This window comes from Leopardus geoffroyi, chromosome E1 (assembly GCF_018350155.1).
Source record: "Leopardus geoffroyi isolate Oge1 chromosome E1, O.geoffroyi_Oge1_pat1.0, whole genome shotgun sequence".
In the NCBI taxonomy this organism is placed as follows: Eukaryota; Metazoa; Chordata; class Mammalia; order Carnivora; family Felidae; genus Leopardus; species Leopardus geoffroyi.
The window spans coordinates 31,339,805-31,365,783 of record NC_059330.1 but is presented as its reverse complement, the minus strand read 5'-3'; the positions used below and the strand labels follow the sequence as shown (position 1 = coordinate 31,365,783).

General features: G+C 39.5%; 3 protein-coding genes across 11 annotated transcripts in view; 2 read left to right on the top strand and 1 right to left on the bottom strand.

Annotated features, from left to right (window-relative positions):
• Positions 1-3,601, top strand: part of TOM1L1 (target of myb1 like 1 membrane trafficking protein) — a 49,043-nt gene extending 45,442 nt beyond the window's left edge. For all 5 annotated transcript variants that reach the window (XM_045488332.1, XM_045488333.1, XM_045488334.1 and 2 more), the window contains 2 exons: positions 2,261-2,325; positions 2,813-3,601. In XM_045488332.1, the coding sequence (XP_045344288.1) occupies positions 2,261-2,324 (64 nt within the window). In that variant the 3' untranslated portion in view covers position 2,325; positions 2,813-3,601. The remainder of the gene's footprint in view (positions 1-2,260; positions 2,326-2,812) is intronic.
• On the bottom strand, positions 3,531-11,716 carry LOC123603433 (cytochrome c oxidase assembly protein COX11, mitochondrial). Its single transcript, XM_045488335.1, has 4 exons — positions 11,299-11,716; positions 7,967-8,122; positions 4,917-5,042; positions 3,531-4,531 (listed from the first exon to the last, which is right to left on the bottom strand). The coding sequence occupies exons 1-4, from the start codon at positions 11,659-11,661 to the stop codon at positions 4,349-4,351; spliced, it is 828 nt and encodes a 275-aa protein (XP_045344291.1). The 5' UTR covers positions 11,662-11,716; the 3' UTR covers positions 3,531-4,348.
• A 10-nt stretch (positions 11,717-11,726) lies between these two features.
• The window catches only part of STXBP4 (syntaxin binding protein 4), a 172,611-nt gene continuing 158,358 nt past the window's right edge, over positions 11,727-25,979 (top strand). For 4 of the 5 annotated variants that reach the window (XR_006714878.1, XM_045488328.1, XM_045488327.1 and 1 more), the window contains exons 1-2: positions 11,727-11,825; positions 25,572-25,648. The gene's annotated coding sequence lies outside the window, so the exon portion shown is untranslated. The remainder of the gene's footprint in view (positions 11,826-25,571; positions 25,649-25,979) is intronic. The other variant, XM_045488326.1, reaches the window with a different exon arrangement.

Below are 25,979 nucleotides of genomic sequence, written 5' to 3'. Positions count from 1 at the left end.
ACGAGATTTTATGGGGACTGTTGCTTTTTTTTTTAATTAATTAATTTATTTTGAGAGAGAGAAGGAGTGTGAGCAGGGGAGGGCAGAGAGAGAAGGAGACACAGAATCCGAAGCAGGCTCCAGGCTTTGAGCTGTCAGCACAGAGCCCAGTGCAGGGCCTGAACTCATGAGCCATGAGATCATGACCTGAGCCGAAGTCAGAAGCTTGACTGACTGAGCCCCCCAGGTGCCCTTGGAGACTGTTGCTCTTAATGGTCTTACTGTGCTCAGCCTTGTGACTAAAAAATAAAAATGCTGGGGCTGCACATTAAGAAATAACTGGAACTGGGGCGCCTGGGTGGCGCAGTCGGTTAAGCGTCCGACTTCAGCCAGGTCACGATCTCACGGTCCATGAGTTCGAGCCCCGCGTCAGGCTCCGGGCTGATGGCTCAGAGCCTGGAGCCTGTTTCCGATTCTGTGTGTCCCTCTCTCTCTCTGCCCCTCCCCCATTCATGCTCTGTCTCTCTCTGTCTGAAAAATAAATAAACGTTGAAAAAAAAATTAAAAAAAAAAGAAATAACTGGAACCATCAAGTACATTAGTGGATTCCTTGTAGATGCCTTGGGAGAAAGGTTCTCTCTAGTTTGAAAAGGACACTATATTCACTGATTGGTGACATAAGTAACACCTCATTGATGGATTATTTGAACTGTTCTTTGACTAATCACAAATAAGAACTTGTTTTTAGTCTTCACTATATGTCAACAATGTGCTTAAAATGGATTAGTGTAGTCTTTTTAAGTTGAAATCCTTGGAGTACCATTATTTCAAGATTTCATATTGGTGGAGTATATATAAATATTTATGTGATGGTAGGCTCGTTAGAGCTTTAATATACTTTGACTGACAGTTTACCCCCAAAATTATTAAAGCAAGTTTATGGAAACCGTTGTTCAGAAACAGGCAGCCTTTAGGCAATATCTTGTTTACAGCTGTTTGACCCATGTGGAATTAAAACCATGCATTTAAAAATTAATTGCCAAAAGTTAAAAACTGGGATATTGTTAAAAAGAAAAAAAACAAAAAACACAATTCTGGACTTTGGATTCTTTTGATGCTATGGCAACGCCAGTATTTTTAAATGCTAGCAATAGGTTGGGGCTGAATAGTAGCTGCCTCCTCAAGACAAGGTATGCTGTGTAGTTCACCAGGCCCCAAATGGCCCTCTATGCCCATTTATTTGATCTGTCTGGCATGTGTAAACATTTGAGGTTTTGACCCCTGGCTTTATTTTTAAAAATTTGTTTTTAGTTTTGAGAGAGAGCACTAGCAGTGGAGGGGCGCGCGCGCGCACGCACACACACACACACACACACACACACACAGAATCGGAAGCAGGCTCCAGGCTCTGAGCTTGTCTGCACAGAACCTGACCCCTGGTTTTAACCACAAATGTAGTGATCCATTTTAGTATAATTTATGAATTTTAACAGACTTAGGATTAAGAATTTTTTTCCTAATGTAGGGTTGCCAAATTTCCCTAGGTCATTCTGCTTGATAAAGTATCACTGAATGTATTAGTAGCTTAAAGAATTAGAAATTGCATCCAAACAGGAAGTTAAGTTTAATATATTCTAGTTAATTAGGAAATTGTTGTCAGTAGATATGACAGTGCAACAGATATTAAATGTGAGATTGGGTGGCTCAGTCGGTTAAGCGTTTGACTTCGGGCTCAGGTCATGATCCTTTGGTTTGCAGGTTCAACCCCTGTGTGTCAGGCTCTGTGCTGACAGCTCAGAGCCTGAAGCCTGCTTTGGATTCCGTCTCCCTCTCTCTCTGCCCCTTCCCCAGTCATGCTCTGTCTCTCTCTCTCTCAAAAATAAATAAACATTAAAAAAAGTGGCCCAGGTGTTTGGACTATAATAACATAGGTGGAAATACTAATATTTTTAAATGTTTTAAAACCTGGAAAAACTATACAATTTTTTTTTATAGGCAGGAAGGAAACTGTTCAAGTTTGAGCCACATTTTTCATTAAGTCACAAGTAAAATGAATTGGTTATATGAAATACATATTTATAAGATGCAAGGGAATTACAGCATTAGGCTCTAAGAAAGCTATTATGTAAGCTTCAGGGCAGAGATCTGTTTTTATTCACTGATACACACTAAGCACCTAAAACAGCACCAGATTTTTAGTTAAGGTGTTGGCAGTTAAAGCCAAAGTAGTACTTTGAAACTGATATATAACCTTTTTGCCATGATGGCTTGTTTGTTTCAGAGCTATTTATGAAGAAATTGATGTTCATCACCAGAAAGGAGCCCAAAGTCACAGTGACTGTTGAGGTAGACTTCAATGACACAACTTCTGTTGCCCACTCTACAGAATTCCTGTGTAACTGCCACTTTGTGTGTTTAGTATTCACATTTTGTAAAGGCCATCTGAGTCTGACACTTTGAGTGTAAATCTTAGTACAAAAGCTCATCTCAGTCACTCAAATTGGAATGAAATATCCTTGTAATCTTATTAGCTAAAAATAATCTTCAGAATGTAGAAGTTGGTTTATGGTATAGAAATATTAACGCTAACAAAAATAATGATCAACAGAAACTTCTTAGCACTGAAATAGACACGTATCGTTTATGTACAGTTAATGAGTGGTAGAACCCACTCATTGCTCATCCAGGGAGGCCTGGATTCCTCCTATATGCTGTATTAATCATACCATTTTATTTACTAATGAATGCGTGGCCACCAGTAGCCCATTAACCTTGTTTATTCCCCTCACACCCTCCTCCATGGAAGTAATACATTCCCATGTTTCTGCATTAGGTTGTGAGTCTCTCGTTATCCAGGAATGGAGAAAGAGAAGGAAAGGCTGAAGGCCGGCTGTCTTCTTCTTACACTAGGTGAAAGTGGGTGACCAGCTCACTAACTGCATTTAGAGGTGTCACCTCTCCTGTGCAGCTTGGAGGCCCAGAAGACCAGACCTACCAGCACATCAGAACCATGGTGGAACAGTTCTCCTCTGCAGTAACAGAAGAGTAACAGTTCCAGAGTAACATTTATATTTCCTGACCACAGCTTAAGCTTTATTTTGAAACAACTTGGTTATAACAACGTATATTCACTTGAAACCTCAGAAGAAAAATTCATTGTACCTAGGCCAGCAGGTTTAATTATAACATCTTAGGCTTCACAGGCCTTCCTACATTTAGAAAAGAAATTCTCACACTGCTGTGGTAAGAGTAGATGAAGATTATTTTATTACAAAATAATTATGTAAACTATTGAGTGCCTTCATTTAAAGTTGAATGTAAAAGTCAATTTTTACTTTTTTTTTTTTTTTTTTTTTTAAAGAATACTTGTTTAGAATTAGGACTTGTAAAAGCCTTGATGATTGTAGTTTATATTTCAGGTACCGTGAAGAGGTCACTGGACTCTGTATCAAGTTGCCTTTAAATATGGTTCTTTATAATACTAAATGATCTTTTTCTCCCCTTTTTACTGCAATTAATATTTCTATTTGAAACAAACGCTACTGAAAACATTCAGAATATATTGTACGTTTATGTCATAAATTACAATGATAAAAAATTACCATTAAAACAATTTAATACATCTTTTTTACACGTGTGTTCATAGAACTTCTGGTGTCAGTAAGTTCACACTTATTCACAACCCCACACTTACATTTTAACATTCAGGGACTTGAACTATCACAGGAAATACTAGAATCCTAGTAAACGTATTTATGCATTTTCTTTCATTTTCATGATGCTGAAATTTCAAAATAATTAGTCAGTACTCAGAATATAAAATAGGCCTAGATCCTAAAGGAAAAAGAGAGTCAAATCTGAAATCAGAATGTAATCTCTGGGCAGGCTGTTAGGACTCAGTGATTCCTCTTCCATTGTGAGCTTTTAAAATAGGATGGTTCACAATAAAAGAAAGTAGTAACCAACTATTTTAGAAATAACAAAAATAGGCAGAAGTTATGGCCTGGAGCCTAAAACAACTGTGGGAATAATAAAAGTACTCAGTGCTACAAGTATGAAGGGCTAATAAACTGAACCATGAAGTCCGTGCCTACTTATTTAAGAAACAAAGCGTTTCTTTTAATATTACCTATCAAACTCTCTGGTTTTGAATAGTCCTACATTCTAAATGGGCCTGTGGATTCCTTATGACTGACAGCTGAAACAGTTCTTTCAATTTTAAGCAGGGTAAATCAGTTGAAAAAATAAACACAGCATTATATAATATTTAAAATAGCTTTACATTACTGTAAAGTATTTCTCCCCTGAGAAGACTAAATACATGATTTTTCAAAAATCACAAATCTGAAGCAGGACTTAGATGCTGACTTCAATTATAGCCTGGAAGCGGCAACTTCTGTCCCTCCTTTGCTTCAAAAAAAGTATAAGAAAGAGTGATGAGATCAACATTCACCATTCTTGGATCTTCAGCAAATTCAGGATCGATGTAGAAAAACACTGGCATATCTACTTCCTCTTGTGGATTAAGCCTTTGTTCTTCAAAACAGAAGCACTAGAAGTTATAAAGGGTATTTGTTTAGTTTCTGTTAGAATACAAATAATAATGGTTCATTTCTTGGCTGTAGTGAGCATACTGCAATTAATATTATAATAAAAAATACAATTAAATATAAACTAAGTTGTGTGACAGAATGACATTATCTTTTCATCTCATTGACTTTTGCTTTAAAATTAAGACCAAAAATTGTTTTAAAGTTAAAAGCAGATTCCCATTTGGTTCATCGTCTCAACAACGAACCATAGTTATTATAAGCAATGGGAAAAAAGTTCAATGTTTAGAAGAAATGATTAGTTTCTACAAAACACTGCAGTAAGCTTAGTACTAACCAGTTTATGGAATATGATGAAAATACATAAAAGTTTGCATATAGCTATACCTGTATTTTATTGAAATACTGTCCAGCTTCAAATGGTACAACATTGTATGTAGAAATTCCAATTACTGGTTTGTCTGTAGGATTCTTAGCTTTATAAAACGCCAGTGCAGTCTCTCCTGGCACTACCTGTTTTAAGAAAAATATACATTATCAATACTTTAAATCTCACAGCTCCTCCTTTCCCTATTAAATTAGTCATATTTTTCCTATTCATCAGACCACAATACTTTATCTAATAAACTAATGTCGAAGGTCAGCAAAATAAATTGTGGATACTACCCGTGAACATGGGTTTTTTTTTTAATTTTTTTTTTTTTTTTACATTTTACTTATTTTTGAGAGAGAGAGAGAGAGCACAAGTAGGGGAGGGACAGAGAGAGAGGGAGACACAGAATCTGAAGGAGGCTCCAGGCTCTGATCTGTCAGCACAGAGCCTGACATGGGGCTGGAATTCACAACCTGTGAGATCATGACCTGAGCTAAAGTCAGACACTCAACTGACTGAGCCACCCAGGCACCCCGACATCTGGTTTTTAAATTTTATTTGCCTATGTCCATGAAGAACCAGTGCTCTATTAATCATTAATTGTGTACCGTCCTCTTATATATCTGAAGTCTTCAAGCAATGATCTGCAAATTATTTAAAATGTCTGAGGGGCGCCTGGGTGGCTCAGTCGGTTAAGCGTCCGACTTCAGCTCAGGTCACGATCTCATGGTCCGTGAGTTCGAGCCCCATGTCGGGCTCTGTGCTGACAGCTCAGAGCCTGGAGCCTGTTTCAGATTCTGTGTCTCCCTTTCTCTCTGACCGTCCCCCATTCATGCTCTGTCTCTCTCTGTCTCAAAAATAAAATAAACATTAAAAAATAAATACAAAAAAAATAAAATGTCCAAGGAAAGCCAAGCCTATCATAGCCCAAGCCTGACTTAACACTTATACCTGAACATCATTATATGACCAATATAGATTCTTTTTAAGAGGTTAACATTAAACTCAGCTTACAACCAGAGTAAATTGAACTTCTAACCAGAGTAAAACTGACTGAATAAAACTTTTATTTAACCAAAAAGCACTAATACACTTTTTGAGAGAACAGATTTTTTTAAAATTGCAAGGCTGTAGGGGCCCTGGATGGCTCAGCTGATTAAGAATCAGACTTCGCCTCAGGTCATGATCTCACGGTTCATGAGTTTGAACCTTGCATTGGGCTCTCTGCTGTCAGCGCAGAGCCCACTTCGGAAACTCTGGCCTTCTCCCTTTCTTTTTTTTTTTTTTTTTTTTTTAATTTTTTTTTTTTTTTTTAAGGTTTATTTATTTTTGGGACAGAGAGAGACAGAGCATGAACGGGGGAGGGGCAGAGAGAAGGAGACACAGAATCGGAAACAGGCTCCAGGCTCTGAGCCATCAGCCCAGAGCCCGACGCGGGGCTCGAACTCACGGACCGCGAGATCGTGACCTGGCTGAAGTTGGACGCCCAACCGACTGCGCCACCCAGGCGCCCCTGGCCTTCTCCCTTTCTGCTCACATGCACTCCCTCTCTCAAAAATATTTGGGGGGTGCCTGGGTGGCTCAGTCGGTTAAGCGTCCGACTTCGGCTTAGGCCATGATCTCGTGGTTTGTGAGTTCGATCCCTGCATTGGGCTCTGCAGATGCTGACAGCTCAGAGCCAGGAGCCTGCTTTGGGTTCTGTTGTCTCCGTCTGTCTCTACCCCTCCCCCACTTGTGCTCTCTATCAAAAATAAATAACATGAAAAAAAAAAAACATTTGGAAAAAATTGCAAGGATTCTCTGTCCTTTGTACCATTTCAGACACTAATATCTTGTACACTAGTATATAATTAGAACATTCAAAATCATAACCTATGAAACCCTTAATCATTGAAGAATTCAGTCATGTTTACTAACATGCGGGAACAGCAATATTTATAAGGGTTTCCCAATAAGAGTCACAATTAAGCTTTTCTGGCTATTCCTCAGCTCATGAGATAATTTCAATTAAATCCTCCAGGATTCCAGTTAGTCAAGATTTTAGGAAACTTTTAAAGTAGAGCTTTTCTGAAGTAGAACATGACTATTTATTATGGTTACTTCAAAGTTTCTCATTTTTTTTTAAGAAATAAGGATACACACAAACACATCTTTAAAAATTTATTTTTAAGTAATCTCTACATCCAACATGGGGCTTGAACTCATAACCCCGAGATCAAGAGTCACATGTTCTTCCCACTGAGCCAGCCAAGAGCCCTGAGATGGGGATCCTTTTTTTTTTTTTTTTTTGAGATGCAGAATGCTTGTGAGGCAGGAAGAGGGGTAGGGAGAGGCTGAGAGAGGGAGGGGGGAGAGGGAGAGGGGGAGAGAATCTTAAGCAGGCTCCACACTCAGGACGGATTCTAAGGCAGGGCTTGATCCCATAAACCGTGGGGTGATGAGCTGAAATCAAGAGTCAGATACTTCACCAACTGAGCCACCCAGAGGCTGCAGTAGTTTACTAATTTATATCAAAAGTATCCCTTCTCGGCGCACCTGGGATCCAGCCCCACTAGGGCTCTGCACTATCAGCGCACAGCCTACTTGGGATTCTCCCTCTCCATCCCTCTCTGCCCCTCTCCCGTGTGCACTCTCCTCACAATAAATAAATATTTTTTAAAAATGAGTAAACTACTTTTCATTGTAACCAATGATTTTCCATTTTTTCCCCTTATCTATACCTGAGGCTATGCTACACATGGCAGCACCACTGCTCCTACTCTCAGGATTACTGTCCACAAATTTCTTAGTGAATTCTTAATACGACTCTGATAAAAACCGAGGACCTTCTCCATTGTTCCAAACTGACATTTACTGCAGTATCATTTAACGTAAAGTATATTGTTACATTGAGATAGGGCCCTGTCAAAAAGTAGTCTGTGAGAATAAAAGAATTACAGTAATGGAGTATCAGTTTTTTGAGATTATGTTTACATGAGTGTTCTCTAAATTGTGAAAGTTTCAGTGATGCAATAATTTTTACAATGAAAAAAGTCATCTTTTCATAACTACTTTAATCACTTACATAGATTTCTGTTTGCTGAGGTCTAAAATTCCACTGGAGGCTTGCATGCACATCTGCATTAAAGGTGACTTTAATAATTCGATCCTTCACAGGCACCATGTTTTCAATCTGGTCCGACACATGACCTGCTACTGCTGACCCTCCAAGACCAGTAGTCTAGGTATTAAAGATATTAAGTATATTAAAGTAGAACATGTTAAACAATACTTACAGGTGATTATGGGATAAAAACAAAATCTTAAAAACAATTTAATAATCTAGTAGGATCCCAGTTCATACTGTCACTGCCCATTTCCTATGAATGTATCAATGGTTTGACCACCTCTGGGGTGTCAAGGGCCTGTATTTGTTAGAGTCATATTTTTTTTCGGTAATCACTTGGGTATTGGACACAGTAAAAAAAAAAAAAAAAAAAAAAAAATGAGTCATATGGGAGAAAGCTGACTCACCAATGGTAATATAGCTCAGAATTTTAGCTTAACTTTTCATTAAACCTATTTCCTTTTATTGCCAGTGTTTTATATAAACTATTAGTCATTAGTAGAAGTAACAATTACCCATGACCCTATCATTTCAATGAAACTATTTAAATAATTCAATTACCCACAGCCCTGTCTGATCCCTTTCCATATCATCACTTTTATGGCATAGATTAGTTTGTGGCTTCACTTTTGTACTCTGCTTTTTTCAAGCATCACAAGTGTTCTGCCATGTTAATAAATGTTTCTGTAATTTTTTCCTGTACTTCTTTGTATAGTACAGCTTTTATAAACATCATCAGTTAATCAGAGAACCTGATCCCTTTCGCCGCTGAATCAACGAACCTTAAGACATCAGGATAATTTGTGCCTGACTCTTCTTGCCTATCTTCATTGCCATTATCTCCTTATCATCACAGATGTTTAAAAATAAAAATCCTTACTTCCAGGGTCATCATTCTTCTGATGCGTGAGGTTGCCAGAATTCTGCTCTTCGGATAATTAATCTGTTACTATACTAGGAAAAAAATATCAAATTTGAGGCTAGGGGAAGACTCCCAGCAAAATACAGTATTACTATCTTCCATTTATTACACAAGTCACCTAACTGTACTCAGCTGCCATGCAACATTACTGAAGTACATTATGAACCTACAAGATGTATTAGAGGGCAAGCTTTTATCTTTTTTTTAGTAAGTAAATTCTTCTGCCCAAGAGGGCTATAATGCTTAAGTTTTAAGATATAACTCCTGAAGAATCTGAATCAGTTGAATAAAGATTCCTTAATGTATTCTGATAGGAAGTCTCTGAATACAGATCCTTCAAATTTGCAAGCTTGATAATTAGAGAAATAAGAATAGAGAAGGGCAATGAAAATATTTCCTGGGCTCTAGTCTAGTTCTGCCATTAACTAGCTCCAAAAACTAAATACATTTTACTTTTGGGGGACTATCCATACTCATAAAATGAGGTCTCTGTATTAAATTGTTTATATACTTCTTTATTTTTGGCTCTAAAGTTCTGTGATTCCAAAAGCGAAAGAGATGCTCTTCTGGAAACTTAACATCAAACTTGACTGAAGTTTAGGATTATAAATTACAATTGTTTTGCCTATCGTGCTCTGCATTTGCACACACATGCAAAAATACTGTCATTCACTTCAGTTTAAAGCAGAGTTTCACAACTTTGGAAATAAGGGCATTTTGGTTTGGATAATTCTTTGGTTTGGGGAGGAGCGAGTGTCTGTGCTGTGCAATGCTGAATGTTTACCAATCAGCATCCCTAGGCTCTACCCACTAGATACCAGTGGCACCCTTCCTGTTCACCTCCCAGGTTGTGACAACCAAAAATGTATTCACACACTGCTAAATATTCCCTGAAGAATAAAACTGACCCCTTCCACCCCCATGATTTTCAGAGATTTATACTTGATATTTTGGATTCAGTTCTGCTTATGATTTAACCAACTGCTAGTTCTGGGATTCATGCTAGGTCCAGGCTGCCGTCTGATGAAAACTAATTCACATTCTACACTCATCCTCCTGAATCAAACTACTGCATACCCACATAAATGCCAATATTAGGAGACTGAAAAGTCCTTTTGACTTGCTTTAGTTATAAAAAATAAGGTCAAGTTAATCTCCAAAAGGACAGGGAAAGTAAGACCGGCATTAACAATCCTGGCAGGAAAAAGCAGTTAGCCAATGATTCCCAAAATAGTACACATTGGGATCACCCGAGGAATCTTTAAAACATTACTAATACCTGACTCCCACTCTGAGACATTCTGATTTAAGTGGTTCCGGATGTGACCTGAGTGTCAGGATTTTTTAAAAGCTCTTCAGATGACTCCCACTCACAACAAAGTTGGAGAATCACTATCATTTAATGAACAATGTGTAGCTCTAACCTGTGTTATGTTTTTTAAACAGAAATTCCTGGGCCACACCCAGACCTCCTAATCAGTATTTCTAGGTAAGGGAGCCCTAACATGTTCATTAAAGTAGCTCCACTAGGAGTCCTAATGACCAGCCAAAGCAACAAACTACTTAAGGAGAATATATACGAATATATATGAATATATACGAAATAAATAAAAGTGTGGCTTCGCACATGGTCCTCAAATATTAGTCTGCATCAAAATCAGCTAGGGGACTTATTAAAACACAGATAGCTGGGCCCCTCCCCCAGAGTTTGATTCAGTAGCTCTGCAGTTTGATCAAAGAATGTGCACCCAAGTTCCCAGGTGATGGGACGCTGGTCGTCCGGGGGAACACACTTGAAGAACAACTGCATTAGGGTTTCTGATCTAAAAGAGAGCCCTGGGTAAGCACATTACAGTCATATATTAACAGTGGAAGGAAGCCTCATGCCTCTTTGTATGAATTAAACGCTACTCCCAGTTTAAGCCCAAGTTACAAGCATACTCCCATTTCTGGGTTAACCTTCGCACGTAAACCATACACGGTTCACAGAATGACTGTACTAATGTAATTTACATTTTAAACGCGAACATCTGTGTGAGTAGCAAGAGGGTAAGGCAGGTTGCTGGACGGCAGAGTATATAGGCTGCGGACCTTTTAGGTGATGTAGCTCAGAGATAGGGAATTTCACTCTGCAGTGTGGTCGGTATAAGCACGATCACTATAGGGGCGTGGGATCTATCCGTAACTTTGCCACTAACTTTTTTTGGTAAGCTTGGGCAAGTCACTTTTCAAAGCCTGTTTCCTCTCTGGTGGAGCAACCTCAGACATCCCTCCAACACGACACGGAGGAGCGATCGCTGTCCAGAGAGCTGTCCTGCACCTCCGCCCCTCCTGATGGCACAGCCCAGGGTGCAGCGCCGGCGCCTACCTGGCAATACAGCCGATAAAGGGGCACGGCGGCGTAGGACGCCCCCAGCATGCCCACTGCGGCTGCGGCCACGTACGTGAGGACCGTCTTGTTCCGACGCCGCCAATCCTCCTCCTGCGCGCGCGTGAAAGGGTTCGTGCTCTTCGGCCGCCGCGGCGGCTGCAGGGCCAGGTCCCGGGCCGGGTTCGGACGCCTCCATGTCCCAATCCACCTCAGCCCTGTCTCATCACTTCCTGTCCCATTTCTTCCCACCCTGAGATACGGCTGTACCCTCTCCGCAACCCAGGTCGGGGACCCAGGGTGACTCCAATGCCAGCCACAGACAGCAGCGGTCCTTAATACGGGACGCCAGAGCCCTCCCATAGCCCCCGGAGAGAGCTCCAGACGTCACGCACGAACGGCCAGATCTCGCGAGGCCAGCTCAGTCTCGCGACATCTGGGATGAGCCTGCCGCTGCTTTGGCTACTGGACTCCTCAGGTGGCGGCGTTTGCAGTCGGGCTACGGAGGCCGGGTAGCCAGATTACGGGTAAGTTCGCGTTTTACTTCTTGAGTGTTCCTCCCACTGTGCTTCCCTCCAGTGTCTATTCTAACTTCCTTTTAGGAAAACGCCTTGCGCTCCGCCGCGTGCAAGCCCATCACCATTTGGGCTTGTGTCCCTGATCTTCCTAAAGTCCGCCACCCTTTGTCTCGACCTAGCGGCCCTCAGCCGCTGGCCGCTGCTTACTGCTCTGGACTTAAGCTCAGGGATCACCTCTTCCAGGAAGCCTGCCTGTGTTCACCACAGCGCACCACAACACTCCCACGTCGGCGTTTCCTCGCCCCCTGGGAATTGGTTTCCACTTCTCTGATGCCTCTTGCCCAGTTAAAAAGACCAGTTCTGGAGCAGAAAGACGTTGTCAAACGAGTTTGGCCTGAGGAGCGTGACCGAGATGCGAGGATCCTTTAAAAAGGAAGGATTGAAAGAAATGGGGATGTTCATCTTGGAAAAGAACCCCGTAGGGGATGTAATACCTTTCTTCACTTGACCCACGGGACGGACGAAGTAGGAGCTGGGGGGAGCAAGAGGGCACAGGCTAGTTTTGCTGTAATGGAAGGAAGCATCTTTCTAGGAACTATAAAGTAGTGGGTAAAAAGCCCACGTTCTGAGCTCTGGCAGCTCCGGGGTCATACCTGCGTCACACTATGGCCCTGTGTCCTTAGGCCAGTTATTTGACCTAAGACGTGGTGGCCTTTTGTGTAAAATGGAAAGCATAATCGTAAATAAGAATATGCGTATAAAGTGACTTTCACAGTGCCTGAGACATAGTAAAAATTTAGTAAACGTTACACTCTATTTCTAATGACTGGCACAGGTAGGATTATCCCCCGTTTATGGATGAGGAGGCCGAAAGCCTGAGACGTAAATAAATAACATTTATTTATTAAAATTGGTGTTAAATAACATTTATTTAATAAAACCATTTAATTTATTTTTTGTAATTTTTCCATGGGCCAGACCGTGTTCAACCTACTTGAGGCTACAGCACAGAGAAAGTCAAACATGAATCACTTCTTTATGATAAAGTGTACTTTCTACTGAGGGACCTGGGAGATTATCAAGTAACAGATGTATAAATGAGGGAATTTCAGATAACAATCAGTACAGCTGGACAATAGAATAGGAGAGTGTGATTAAAAATAATGATGAGAAGAGGGAGTGGAGTCTTTCTGAAGATGTGACATTGGAGCCTAGTCCTGCATCGTAAGGAACCTACCTGCACAATGGCAGTTCCAGGTCACACAGAGGCCCAGAGGCAAGAAAGAGCTAAATAAAAGAGCACAAATGAGGCCAGTGTGTACCCAGCATAGGGAGCACGGAGAAAAGTAGTAGGAAATAAGGTCAAAACAGGTATACAGGGGCCAGATAATAGCCTTTTAAGCACGTCCAAGGGTTTGGACTTTATTCTAAAAGTCGTAGGAAGCCAATGCAGAATTCAGGTTGATGCATGTAAGTGATGTGATCTGATTCACATTTTTTAAAAAACACATTGGTTCTGTTGTGGAGAATAGGTTAAAGGGAGCGGGGGCAAAAATGGAAGTAGAGCAGGTTAGGAGGCAGTTGCAGTGAGTAATGATGGTCACCTTGAGAGTATATGAGTAATTGATTAACTTGTAGGCACAGGGCCAGAAAATTGCAAAGCCAGTAACATCCAAGCATCTTCTGACTCTTTCCTCCTCCATCACAAAAACTTCAAGATGCTCTGCTTCTATAAATTTACTTGTATTAAGTCTGAAAATCTTCTTCATCTCTCTCTACCTTCGTTCCTCTACCTCATTGTCAGGACGAGACCTGACATATATTAAGTTTCTCACAACATAGACACAAACCCCATGCAAACGTTGGTGTCATTGAAGCCAACAATGCATTCCCTTCAACCGTTTTGTTTTCTCCAGGCACCCCTTCCATGTAGCAACAGGTAACCGTATAAATATGTCAGTAATAGTGTCTTTCTCTTGGCATCTATTATTTTGTTTTGTAATTGCAAATGAAACTATTCCTTTCCAAGGTACAGTAATCTTGATAGCAGTAAAAATGGTGTTGACTGTAATTCTCATGAGTCTGAGTGTGCTTGTGATATTGCATAAATCATTATGATAACTAATGCTAAGTAATGAGTTCTACCGTGAATGGACTAGGAGCACCTCAGGGCAAGGTTAGTACAACTGTGTTTTGCAGGTAGAGGTGTTGATTACAAACTGAAAATATTAGGGGCTGGGCTGACATCTCAGACGTGGCACTTCTAATGTGTAATATTATTCTTTAGCAGTAAGTAATTAAACCTTGTGAACGTGTTCTAGTTAGCTATGATCATGTTCAGTTTTACATAATACGTAAAATTGGTTGTTATACAAACTATTTTGTGGGGTGAGGGTGAGCAAATTGCTTGAAGGTGGGAAAAGAAGGAAAAAATGGGAAAAAAATAGATACCATTTGATAGTCATATATTTTAACCGATTATTGGTTTTCAGTCTTTGTGAAGACTTAAAGATGATTTTTTTTTGTTAATTTTTTTAATGTTTGTTTGTTTATTTATTTATTTATTTATTTATTATTATTTTTTTTTAATTTTTTTTTTCAACATTTATTTATTTTTGGGACAGAGAGAGACAGAGCATGAACGGGGGAGGGGCAGAGAGAGAGGGAGACACAGAATCGGAAGCAGGCTCCAGGCTCTGAGCCATCAGCCCAGAGCCTGACGCGGGGCTCGAACTCACGGACCGTGAGATCGTGACCTGGCTGAAGTCGGACGCTTAACCGACTGCGCCACCCAGGCGCCCCTAATGTTTATTTATTTTTGAGAGAATGAGAGACAGAGTGTGGGAGGGGGAGGGGCAGAGAGAGAGAGGGAGACACAGAATCTGAAGCAGGCTCCAGGCTCCAAGCTGTCGGCACAGAACCCAACGTGGGGCTCGAACTCAAGAACTGCGAGATCATGACCTGAGCTTCAGCCAACTAAGCCACCCAGACTCCCCAAAGACTTAAAGATTATAACGATGTATTATTTTAAAATTTTGATTTGTAAATACATTTTTTAGTATTTTTATATATCACATAAATTATGGAAATTGCTACTTAAATCTTAATATGTTAGTCACTGAGCTGCATTTCTTAGCTATTTGCCTAATAAAATTACTAGATCCATTTGGCAATATGAAACACCTAGCAAACGTTTATTTCGTTGCTGCTTATTATAATAATTTCCTCATACCTAAAAGAGGAAAAGTAATGTATTTCAATAAATAGTGAGAGCAAATGAATTATAGTTTGCCTGAGAATAAGCTGGGTAATCACCGTTTCCAGTGATTGTGCACGGTGATGGCATGAAGTTGTCTCAGTAAGTCTTAACATTCTGGTTTCTTATTTCCTGGCAGCTTCCTTTAAGCCACAAATTTGAAGAGCTACTCCATTTAAAAGATCTTGAATAAGTTTATGTAATTGACAGATCAGGTGAAATGAAACAGAAATTATTCATCTATAGAAGGCATTTTTTTCAAATAATATTTATCAAGATCAGGGCCAGCTTCATGGATAGGTCACCTGTGCAGTCTAAGACCCTGCTTTTGAAAGGACACTTTGCCCCAAGTAGATGGAATGACATTTTGACATAATTCAGGCTTAAGTCCTATCAGCCTATCTGGGCTAAGCAGGGTTAAAGGCAGAGACAGAAAACCAGGGAAAATGCAAAAGCAGAGAGCCCAGTCTCAGGAGGTAAGAGGGAAGAGACAAGGCAACAGGCAAATTCAGGTCTCCTAATAATAGTCAGGGTATATGAAATAATATCAAGCAAAATTCCAAGCTCCTCTTCCTAGCCCATAAGACTCTACGTCATCTAGATCCTGTCTGCTTCTTAAATTTCACCTATTTCTCTCTCCCCATATTCACTGTGCTCTAGTCACACTTCTTTGTGTACTGTAAACACCCCAGATTTATTTTGCTGCCTCAAGACATTTTCCTGGAATACTTTGTCCCTCAGTTTCTCTCCTGGCTGACCTACGGTTTGGATCTTAGCTGGAATACCACACTACCCAGTCCAAATCAGCCCTCCTCTGTCCAGTCACATTTGCTCATGTCACCTTTGAGTATGTGATCCCCAGTTTGCTTTGGTGTTTCCCTTTTTTACTGTTTTTTCTCAACACTAGAATGTAAGTGCCACGAGAGCAGGGACTGTGGCTTGTTCACCGTGTTATCACAAGCACTTAGCGTAGTGCACATGATTGTATTGGGTAAGTGTTTGGTGCACGAGTGCATGAATGAAAGCAAATAGAAGGCAGTCTGGTAGCATCAGGAAACTTCTGAGAGTAGTGAGCTGTTGCTCTGATGAAGATCTCATGTTTCCAGAAGATTGGGACTCCTCCTTTCAAGCAGTTTTCCAGTGTTTCCCACACGGTTGGTCTGTGTGTTAAAGGCAGATGCTATGTGTCCACCCCCAAGGCCAATGAGTAGCATTCCTGAGCTGCTTAGATTCTTGAAAACAAAACAAAACAAAAAAATCACTGGCAGTGGTAGTAGTGCCTGTGGGTACAAAATAAAGACGATAGTAAAATAGCTCTCTTGGCCTTTATATCATGATTTCCTGAAACTTTCATGTTACTAAATTTTTTTTTAAAATATTTATTTTTTCTTTGAGAGAGAGAGCGAGAGAGTGAGCACGAGCAGGGGAGGGCAGAGAGAGGGAGACACAGAATCTGAAGCAGGCTCCAGGCTCTGAGCTGTTAGCACAGAGCCCGACACGGGGCTTGAACTTGTAAACCACGAGATCATGACCAAAGTCAGAAGCTTAACTGACTGAGCCCCCTAGGCACCCCTCATGTTATTTTTATTGTAAAGTTTATTTTTATATATTTTGAGAGAGAGAGCAAGTGGGGGAAGGGCAGAAAGAGAGAGGGAGACAGAGAATCCCAAGCAGGCTCTGTGCTGTCAGAGCACAGTCCAAGGCGGGTTTGGAACACAGGAACCCTGAGATCATGACCTGAGTGGAAGTCAAGAGTTGGACACTCTATTGACTGATGCACCCAGGCGCCCCTTTTAAAAGATCAGTTAAGTAGTCTGGCCCAGGCAAGGGAGCCATTCCTGATTATATAACCCTAGGATTATTTACATACTAATGCTTCTCAAAGAATCTCAGCTGTGGTAAGGTATAGGACATTTTGCCACCCCGTTTTTTTGTTTTTGTTTTTGTTTTGTCTATTTAAGTGTAATACTGAATCTATAAGTCTGACTTTACAACAAGATATATTTGTGTTAATATTTTAACATTAGCTCCAGCTAATCTATGAATAGTAAGCATTTCCAACTCGTCTATCACAGAATCGAAATTTTTAAAAATTATTTAACATTTTTTTTAAAGTTTATTTATTTATTTTGAGAAAGAGAGCAAGGTAGGGGCAGAGGGAGAAGGAAAGAGAATTCCAAGCAGGCTATGCACTATCAGCCTGGAGCCCAACTTGGAGCTCAAACTCATGAACTGTGAGATCATGACCTGAGCCAAAATCAAGAGTCAGTCACTTAACCGACTGAGCCACCCAGGTGCCCCCCCACCCAAGATTATTTATTCGCTAACCAGCGTCATCATTCCCTCCTCTTCTCTTGAAATAACTACCTAATGTAGAATTTCACTCTCCAAGTACTTTTTTTCCTCCCCTTCAATTTCTTACAAATGACCTGATTGCTGGCTACCCTATCCCATTCATAGCCCAGACCAGTCTTAGAGGTGCATGCATGTTTTAAAAAGAAAGTCCTCCCCTCAAAAAACTGTGGGGGCTTGTAGTTTAGTAAGCCTGGAATAGAATTTGTGATTCATAGAACCAAAGAAGAACCATAAAGATCACTTTATGAGGGGGCACCTGGCTGGCTCAGTCAGTTAAGCAGCTGACTCTTGGTTTTGGCTCAGGTCATGATCTCACAGTTTGTGGGCTCCAGCCCCGCATCAGGCTCTGTGCTGACAGCACAGAGCCTGCTTGGGATTCTCTCTCTCCTTCTCTCGGTGCCCCTCCCTTCTTCCCTCTCTTTCTGTCTCCAATAAAATTTAAAAAATACATAAATAAAGATCACTTTATGAATGGCCTTGTCATTCTACATATGGAGAAACTGGGGAGCAGAGTGGTTCAGTGTCTGCTCCAAGCCCCTTGGCTAGTGGGCAGCAGAAATGGAACTCAAACCCAGATATCTTAATTTGTAGGACAGTCCTTTTCCCAGTGCAATGCACTTGTAAATATAAAACCAGTGGCAAGGAGAATTCCAAAGTGTTTTTTGTTTAAATGGACTAGAGATGGTTAATATGAGGAAAAAATAACATTAAATACTGTTTGTACTGTGAGTTTCTTTGCTATAAGTCTTACTTCTTTTTAAAAACCATAGCAGGGAGAAAGTGTCTTTTATTTTTACTGCTTACCAGTTTGCTTACAAAGGAATAGTTACAGAAAATATTTAAAGGGTATAGCCAGTTCTCTGGTATTTACCAGGTCTATGTTATTTTCTCTTTCACCTTGCAGAATTTTTTGATACCTTAGCAAATGGTGACAAAAGAAGAGCATGACATGAAGGGAAAATGACATTAAAGGAAACTTAAGTAGAAGGGGCTCATTTTCAATTAGATACCAAGAAGGGGCACTCATACCAGATTAACTGTTTTGATTTTTTTTTCTTTATTATCAAAATAATATATCAAAGTATGTATCCTGTGTGTGGAACATCCAGATAATACAGAATAATTTAAGGAAGAAAATATCAAATACCGGTAAATACAAAATAGTAGTAATTTCAACTGTTGGTCATTATTGTTTACCTTTTAGCGTATATTTTCCATAAATGTAATATGAAAAGGTGAAATAATTCTTTATATTCTGTTTTTACCCTGCTGTTGTTTTTCATATACTTACATATTGGGGACTGCTTTCTAAATCAACAAATATGAAGGAATTCATCTGTATAAATATCTTTGATGATTACGTAGTATCATTGTATGTGGATAGATGGTATATTATCTAACCAGCCATCTGTTTGGATATGTAGGTGGTTTCTGATGTTTTGTCATTGTCTATATAACTATTCTTTGATGGTATACATGAACTAATGAATATTTTCACGTGCTTGCTGGATCACCTCTTGCCACCCATAGAGTATTAAAGGGACCTAGTGTCCTGCCTTTTGTAGGCAAACCTTGGACTTGGATTTTCCACCATTGCTGGTATCCTTTCTCCTCAAATTTCCTCATGAATAATGTATTTGCTCTTTCATTTTTTTTTTCTAATCCTCTTTTTCTTATTGTTCATAATTGTTTGTTAACTGAGCTAAATTTTCACTTTTGAGGAATATTTTACAAGTATGGCTATAAGCCATACTTACATGTCTTTCTTAGATAGTTGTGACCTTAGTCATATCTTCCTGTTTGAACATAAAATCACGGAGTGCCCTATGTGTTCTCATTGCACTATCTGGAATCTGGTTACTTTATGTAGCGTGTGAACCTGAGAAGACAATTAGATTGCCTTTATGCACCTGGAAAGGCTAGCAGTGTGTGTTCTCTTCTAAGAGCCTTCCTGAGCTCCTTTCTTCTCTTTTGTTTCCTCGCTGATAACAGAAGCCTAAGCCCTCACCCTCAGTGATGAACTAGAGATCCCAAATCAGTTGATCCAGACAATCTGGTGATCTTCAAAGACACATAGATGTATTTGAGGCCAATAGCTTCTGATAAATCACCTTCCTTATTAGGTGATGCTGCTGCTGGTGGTGGTGATGATGATGATAATGAAGGAGATGAAGGGACTGTGTGGGCTTACTATTAAGCCCACTAAGCCCACACATGCCTCCTTCGTTGTCATCACACCTCATCCTTCTTCCCTTCACCCCTAGTTACTTTTCACTTCAGAAAAAGAAATAAATGTCATTAGAGTTCTTTTCTAGCTTTTTAAATACTTCGAAATAAATAGTAAATGTTTTAAAGGCATTAAATTTACAACAAAAAAGATTAAAATACCTAGAAAATAATTAAATAAAAAATATGTGAGTCCCACATGAAAACAGCTTTACACTATATTCATATTGAAACACTACAGAAGATCACAAAATATTTCAACAAATGGAAAGACATACCAAGTTCTTGGGTAGCAAGACTCAGCAGTATAAAGATAGTTACCAATACTTCCTCCATTAACTTTTAAATTTAACATGATTCCCCAACAATTGGCATTATTTTGTTTTGTTTTTTTAAATGAGATAAGGAGATTTTGAAGTTAATGTGTAAAACAACCAAAAAATAGCCAGGAAAACGGTTAACAAAAGAAGCAACGAGGGAAGATTGGATTTACCAGATATAAAACATATATTACAAAGCCTCCATGACTGAGATAGGCTAACAAATGGGCCAGAAGTAGGCCCAAACATTTATGAGTTTTGATGTATGGTGAGGGTCTAATTGCAGATCATTGGGAAAAGATGGATTATTTGATAATGTGGTTGAGACAACTGAGTGATCTTGGGAGAAAATAAGAGTTGGATCTATACCTTACACTGTACACTAGGATGGATTCCAAGTGGATCAAAGGTTTTTAAATGAGACCGTCAAAATACTAGAAGAAAATATGAGAGAGTTCTTTATAACTTGAGTATATAGAACTTACATTGGACTTAAAATCCCCAAATCATGAAGGATTGATAAATTTAGCCATAGGCTTTTGTATGACAACAACAACAAAAATCCATAGCTAAGAACAAAAGGAGGAAAATATATTTGCAATTCTTAGTGCAGACAGAGGGGATAGTCTCCCTAGGATGTATGAACTCCAGAAACTGGACAGAAAAAAGCTAACAATGGGTAGAAAAATTGGCAAAATATATAAAAATACAGTTATATGTGAACTATGTGAGATACAAAATGGTTCTTAAGCATAAAAAATGTTCAGCCTCACTCAGATTTAAGATCTTAAAACAGGACTGTCAAAAATCCAAAAGTTATATAATACATGGGGTATCAGACACTGTTATTAGAGGGATGGTAAATTAGGGCAGTTGATGACTGAGGGCAGTTTGGCAATTTATACAAAAATATCAAGTGTGTATAAATGCTGATTTTTGTGAATTTGTCATACAGATAAATTTGTGCACATGTGATGTGACCTGTATATAGAGTTTTCATTGCAACATGTTTATAATAGCAAAACATGTGAAACTACTTAAATATCTATCAATAAGGGTATAAATAAATATGGTCCCTCCATAAAATGGAATGCCATGCAGCTATGAAAATAAAAAAGAATCAGGATGCTTTGTAAAAATATGGAAATAATTCCAGGTTCTACATTAATTAAAAAAAAAAAAAACTAAACAAAATGTAAAAAAGGGGGGAGCGTTTGGATTCTGTGTCTCCCTCTCTGCCCTTCCCCTTCTCATACTCTGTCTCTCTCAAACATTAAAACAAACAAACAACTAACAGGTTGCACAGCAATGCTTATGGCATTCAGAACTACTGCATACATCAGAGAACCTATTTATATCATGGGTTTATAATCCATACCCTCAGGGATTGTACAGTGCACAGCATGAACAGCTGGATGCTTTGTGCCTGATTGTAGCTAATTTCTTAGTCAAAACAAAAGCAAAGGAATCAATATTTATTCATATTTGTTTATGCATAAAGGAGCTAACAGTATTCACAAGAAACAAAAACAGTGGGTACTTATGTGGAAATGGTGTGGTGATAGATAGGATGGATATATACATCCATTACAAACACCTCATTGGGATTTTTAACTTTTTAAAAACTAAAAGACATACTGTTTCATTATCAATATTATGAATATTCATTCAACATTGCAATTTCATGAAGTTAATATTTACCATATTTTCTACCAGATGTTTTTATCCTTTTTTACCTTCTTTATTTTTGGTCTAGTAAAAAGAACTTGTTTTAGAAAGTATTGAATGCCATCTCTTTGGGAATATACATTATTAAGTCTGCTATTCACACATATTTATCATGGGCAGATTTTTTATCTCATGAGATTTTTTTTTTTTTAAGTTTATTTATTCTTGAGAGGAGGGGAGGGGCAGAGAGAGAGGGAGACACAGAACCTGAAGCAGGTTCTAGGCTTGGAGCTGTCAGCACAGAGCCCAACACGGGGCTCGCACTCACAAACCACAAGATCAATAACCTGAGCTGAAGTCGAATGCTTAACCTACTGAGCCACCCAGCCACCCCCATGAGGTTTCTAGTTGTGTAGAATTAAAACTGTTTTGATCAAAGTAAAGCTCTAATTTAAGATTTCTGGAATGGATTTTTTGCTTACAACAAGATTCTTTCCTGCAGTGTTCCACTTTCTCTGCTTTTGCTGACCTAACATTTTCCCTCTTATGAGTCACTAAACTAGAAAAACAATATATTTTTCTTGAATGGGTATATTTTTAGTAAAAGAATAAGAGTATTTTCCTTCTGTGTCATTCATTAATAATGTGAAGTTGTGGGGTGTGTGTGTGTGTGTGTGTGTGTGTGTGTGTGTGTAACATTATAGAACCCTTGTTGGTTGAGAGGCTTGCTAACTTCTAGAAAGAAAGGAGTAGGGAATAAATAGAAGAGAGGGAATGAAAAGGCACTTTATGATATTTAAGCTTTAAGGATATGACAATAGATATCTTGTTTGTTTAAAAAAAAAAAAGCCTGCTGTTTGGATGGATAAAACTAAACACCTTTCTGTTAGTTTAATCAGCAGTAATATCTCCATATAAAAGAGACAGCATAGGGGCACCTGGGTGGCTCAGTAGGTTAAGTGTCTGACTCTTGATTTCCACTCAAGTCATTATCTCACAGTGTGTGGGTTCAAGCCCCAAGTTGGGCTCTGTATTGACAGCAGGAAACCTGCTTGGGATTCTCTCTGTGCCCCTCCCCCATTCTCTCTCTCTCTCTCTCTCTCTCTCTCTCTCTCTCCAAATAAATAAATGAACTTAAAAAAATAAGAGACAGACAGCATATTACTACTGTTAATACTCCTATATTTTCAGAGAATGACACTTTTCTACAAATTTCAGTTTCCCAGCATGTCATAGTGGAAAAATATTGGGTTTGGAGCTAGACAGAACTGGATTCAAATTCCAGTTTATAACTGGTTAACCTTGTGGTCATGGACAAGTCACATAGCTTCTGCATGACATTTTCATTTACGTAAATGTCTTTCATTTATGTAAATACAAATATGTAATACCTGCTTTGTGGGGCTCCTTTGAGGGAGTATAAAATCCTGCAACATGGTGCCTGGCCATATTGGTGTTCAATAATGACAACATTCTGGGCAGGCTGGCCTTCCCCCATGCTTCCCCAGCCCCCTCTGCGCACTATTAGAGCACTTAGTACCCTCCTGATGTCTGTTTATTTGACTGTCTCTGGAGATAGACTGTGCTTTTTTTTTTTTTTTTTTTTTTTAACGTTTTATTTATTTTTGAGTCAGGGAGAGACAGAGCATGAACAGGGGAGCGTCAGAGAGAGGGAGACACAGAATCTGAAACAGGCTCCAGGCTCTGAGCTGTCAGCACAGAGCCCGACGTGGAGCTCGAACTCACGGACCGCGAGATCATGACCTGAGCTGAAGTCGGACGCTTAACCGACTGAGCCACCCAGGCGCCCCTAGGTGCTTTTTAAGCTCACCTCGAGCACTTAGGACACTGTCAGGCATGTTAAGCGAATAAAATAATTTAAATACCTAAATTTTATTTTAATAATTTAAGTAGAAATATTTAAAACTGCCTTGTTAAGTATGACATTATATGAAATCTGTTGTATAGTTTAACAACGACATAGCCATTAGACGTGGGTATGTTTCATCACCTGGGGCCCCTGTGTCCAGTAAAGACAAATCACCACTAGATGGGGATCTTACTCACTTTGGCTTCATTTTTCTGATGCTTTTGATCTGCATGCTTCCCCTGTTCCTGTTGCTTGCTACCACAGGGACTGTGAAAGTTGAAACAGGATTTTAACACCCAGGTTAGTGGAACAACACTATGTTAGGTTCCCAGAAGGTGTTTGGCTCTTTCTTCAGGGTCTATTCAAATTATTTACAGCAGAATCTGTGATTTCTTCATCATTCAATGGTTAGTGAAGGGCTGGGATGATCCCCTTGATTTTAGTTCTCTGCCTCAGTTTTGCTCTTCCTTGAACTTTGGGTCCCCAAGTCCTCAGCCTGTGTGGGATTCTGCAAGATAGTTTTGTCCTGCATTTCTGTCCAGCTGTTTCCAAGGCCAGAATTTTGCTTTGAATCAGTTACTGGTGTGCTGAGTTACTGACTTCCTGTAGCTCCTCAGAGGTATAGCATGCCGCCTCTGTTTACCCCAGTGCTTTGTACGTATATTCTGATTTTCTCTGTGTGTGCTCAAACTCGAAAATATTTAAGAAGGCTTGCCCTAATTTTCAGCTTCTTCAGCCTTCCTTTATCTGTTATCACCTCTCTATTTTTTGTCTTCCAGAAATTTGTTGAACATTTAATCTGATGGCTCTTCTCCCATTTATTCATGTACATTATGAATTTATACTCTTAAATTTTTTTTTTCAACGTTTATTTATTTTTGGGACAGAGAGAGACAGAGCATGAACGGGGGAGGGGCAGAGAGAGAGGGAGACACAGAATCAGAAACAGGCTCCAGGCTCTGAGCCATCAGCCCAGAGCCTGACGCGGGGCTCGAACTCACGGACCGCGAGATCGTGACCTGGCTGAAGTCGGACGCTTAACCGACTGCGCCACCCAGGCGCCCCTGAATTTATACTCTTATAAGTGGGCTCTCTGAAGGGAAAGAAGATATATGCCAAGGTCAAGCTTCCCCTTTTTTTGTTTTTAGAGAATTTTATTTAAGAAAAATTTATTGAAGTATAGTTGACACACAGTGTTTCATTAGTTTCAGGTACACAACATAGTGACTCTACAACAGTACATTATGCTGTGTTCACCACACGTGTAGCTGCCATCCGTTGCCATCCGTTGCCATACAACATTATTATAATATCACTGACTGTATTCCCTATGCTGGACTTTTCATCCCTGTGATTTATTTATTTCTTGCTCATTTCATAACTGGGAGCCTGTATCTCCCACTCCCCTTCATCCATTTTGCCAGTCTCTACCCCCCACCCCCCACCAGCCCTTCCCCTCTGGCAACTTTAAATAAAAATCAGATTCATCAGGTTTTTAAAAATTTAGCTTTATTAAGATATGATTGACTTGTAATAAACAGTACCTATTTATAGTGAGAGAATTTGGTAAGTTTTGACATGTGCATTCATTTGTAAAACCATCACTACAGTCAAGGTAGTTACTGTACCTATGAAGAAACTAAGGCCTGGAGAAGAAGGTCACATTGGAATCTAGGCCTATCTGATGTCAAGGTCCACCACACTCTAGGCTTTGAAGTCTGAATGCTAGCTAGAAAAACAACCACTATTTCTCACTTGTGTGGGGAAAGCACACAATTTCTGAATCTAGCTATTCATTTCTTTAATAAGAGGGTTGTGCTAAATGTTCCCAGTGGCTTTTAAGGTTCTGTACTTTATCCATATTTCTTATGCAGAGATGGTAAACTTCTGTTCAAGTACAACTTTTTTTAATTAAATGAAACTGCATCATTCTTTTTAATTTTCACAGTGGAGCCACATGAGACATTAAAATCATATATATATATATATATATATATATATATATATATATACACACACACACACACACACACACACATATTTTTTTTTTCTTTTCACAGGAAAGTATTTAAGAAGCTTGTGGAATGATATGATTCAGAGTAATATTGGATCTACAAGAAGTACCTCAAGATAGTTGGTATGACAATAGGAATTTCTGTTTTTTTCAACAGTGTATTGTATAATTATCTTACAGATATTCTGACTATAAACTTTCTAGCCTGGGCGCCGGGGTGGCTCAGTCAGTCGGTTGAGTGCCTGACTTTGCCTTAGGTCATGATCTCGTGGTTCATGGGTTCAAGCCCTGTGTCAGGCTCTGTGCTGACAACTTGGAGCCTGGAGCCTGATTGTGATTCTGTGTCTCCCTCTCTCTTTCTGCCCCTCCCCTACTTGTGCATTCTCTCTCTCTCTCTCTCTCTCTCTGCCTTTCCAAAATAAATAAATAAACATTAATGGGGCTTCTGGGTGGC

What these genes read in the sequence shown, in the direction of transcription:
- LOC123603433 (XM_045488335.1), bottom strand. Translation starts at nt 11,661, where the DNA reads ATGGGAGGGCTCTGGCGTCCCGTATTAAGGACCGCTGCTGTCTGTGGC. An exon ending in CTCAGCAAACAGAAATCTAT is followed by an intron (nt 5,043 to 7,966) that starts GTAAGTGATTAA and finishes TTCTTAAAACAG; the next exon opens with GTAGTGCCAGGAGAGACTGC. An exon ending in AGTATTTCAATAAAATACAG is followed by an intron (nt 4,532 to 4,916) that starts GTATAGCTATAT and finishes TATAACTTCTAG; the next exon opens with TGCTTCTGTTTTGAAGAACA.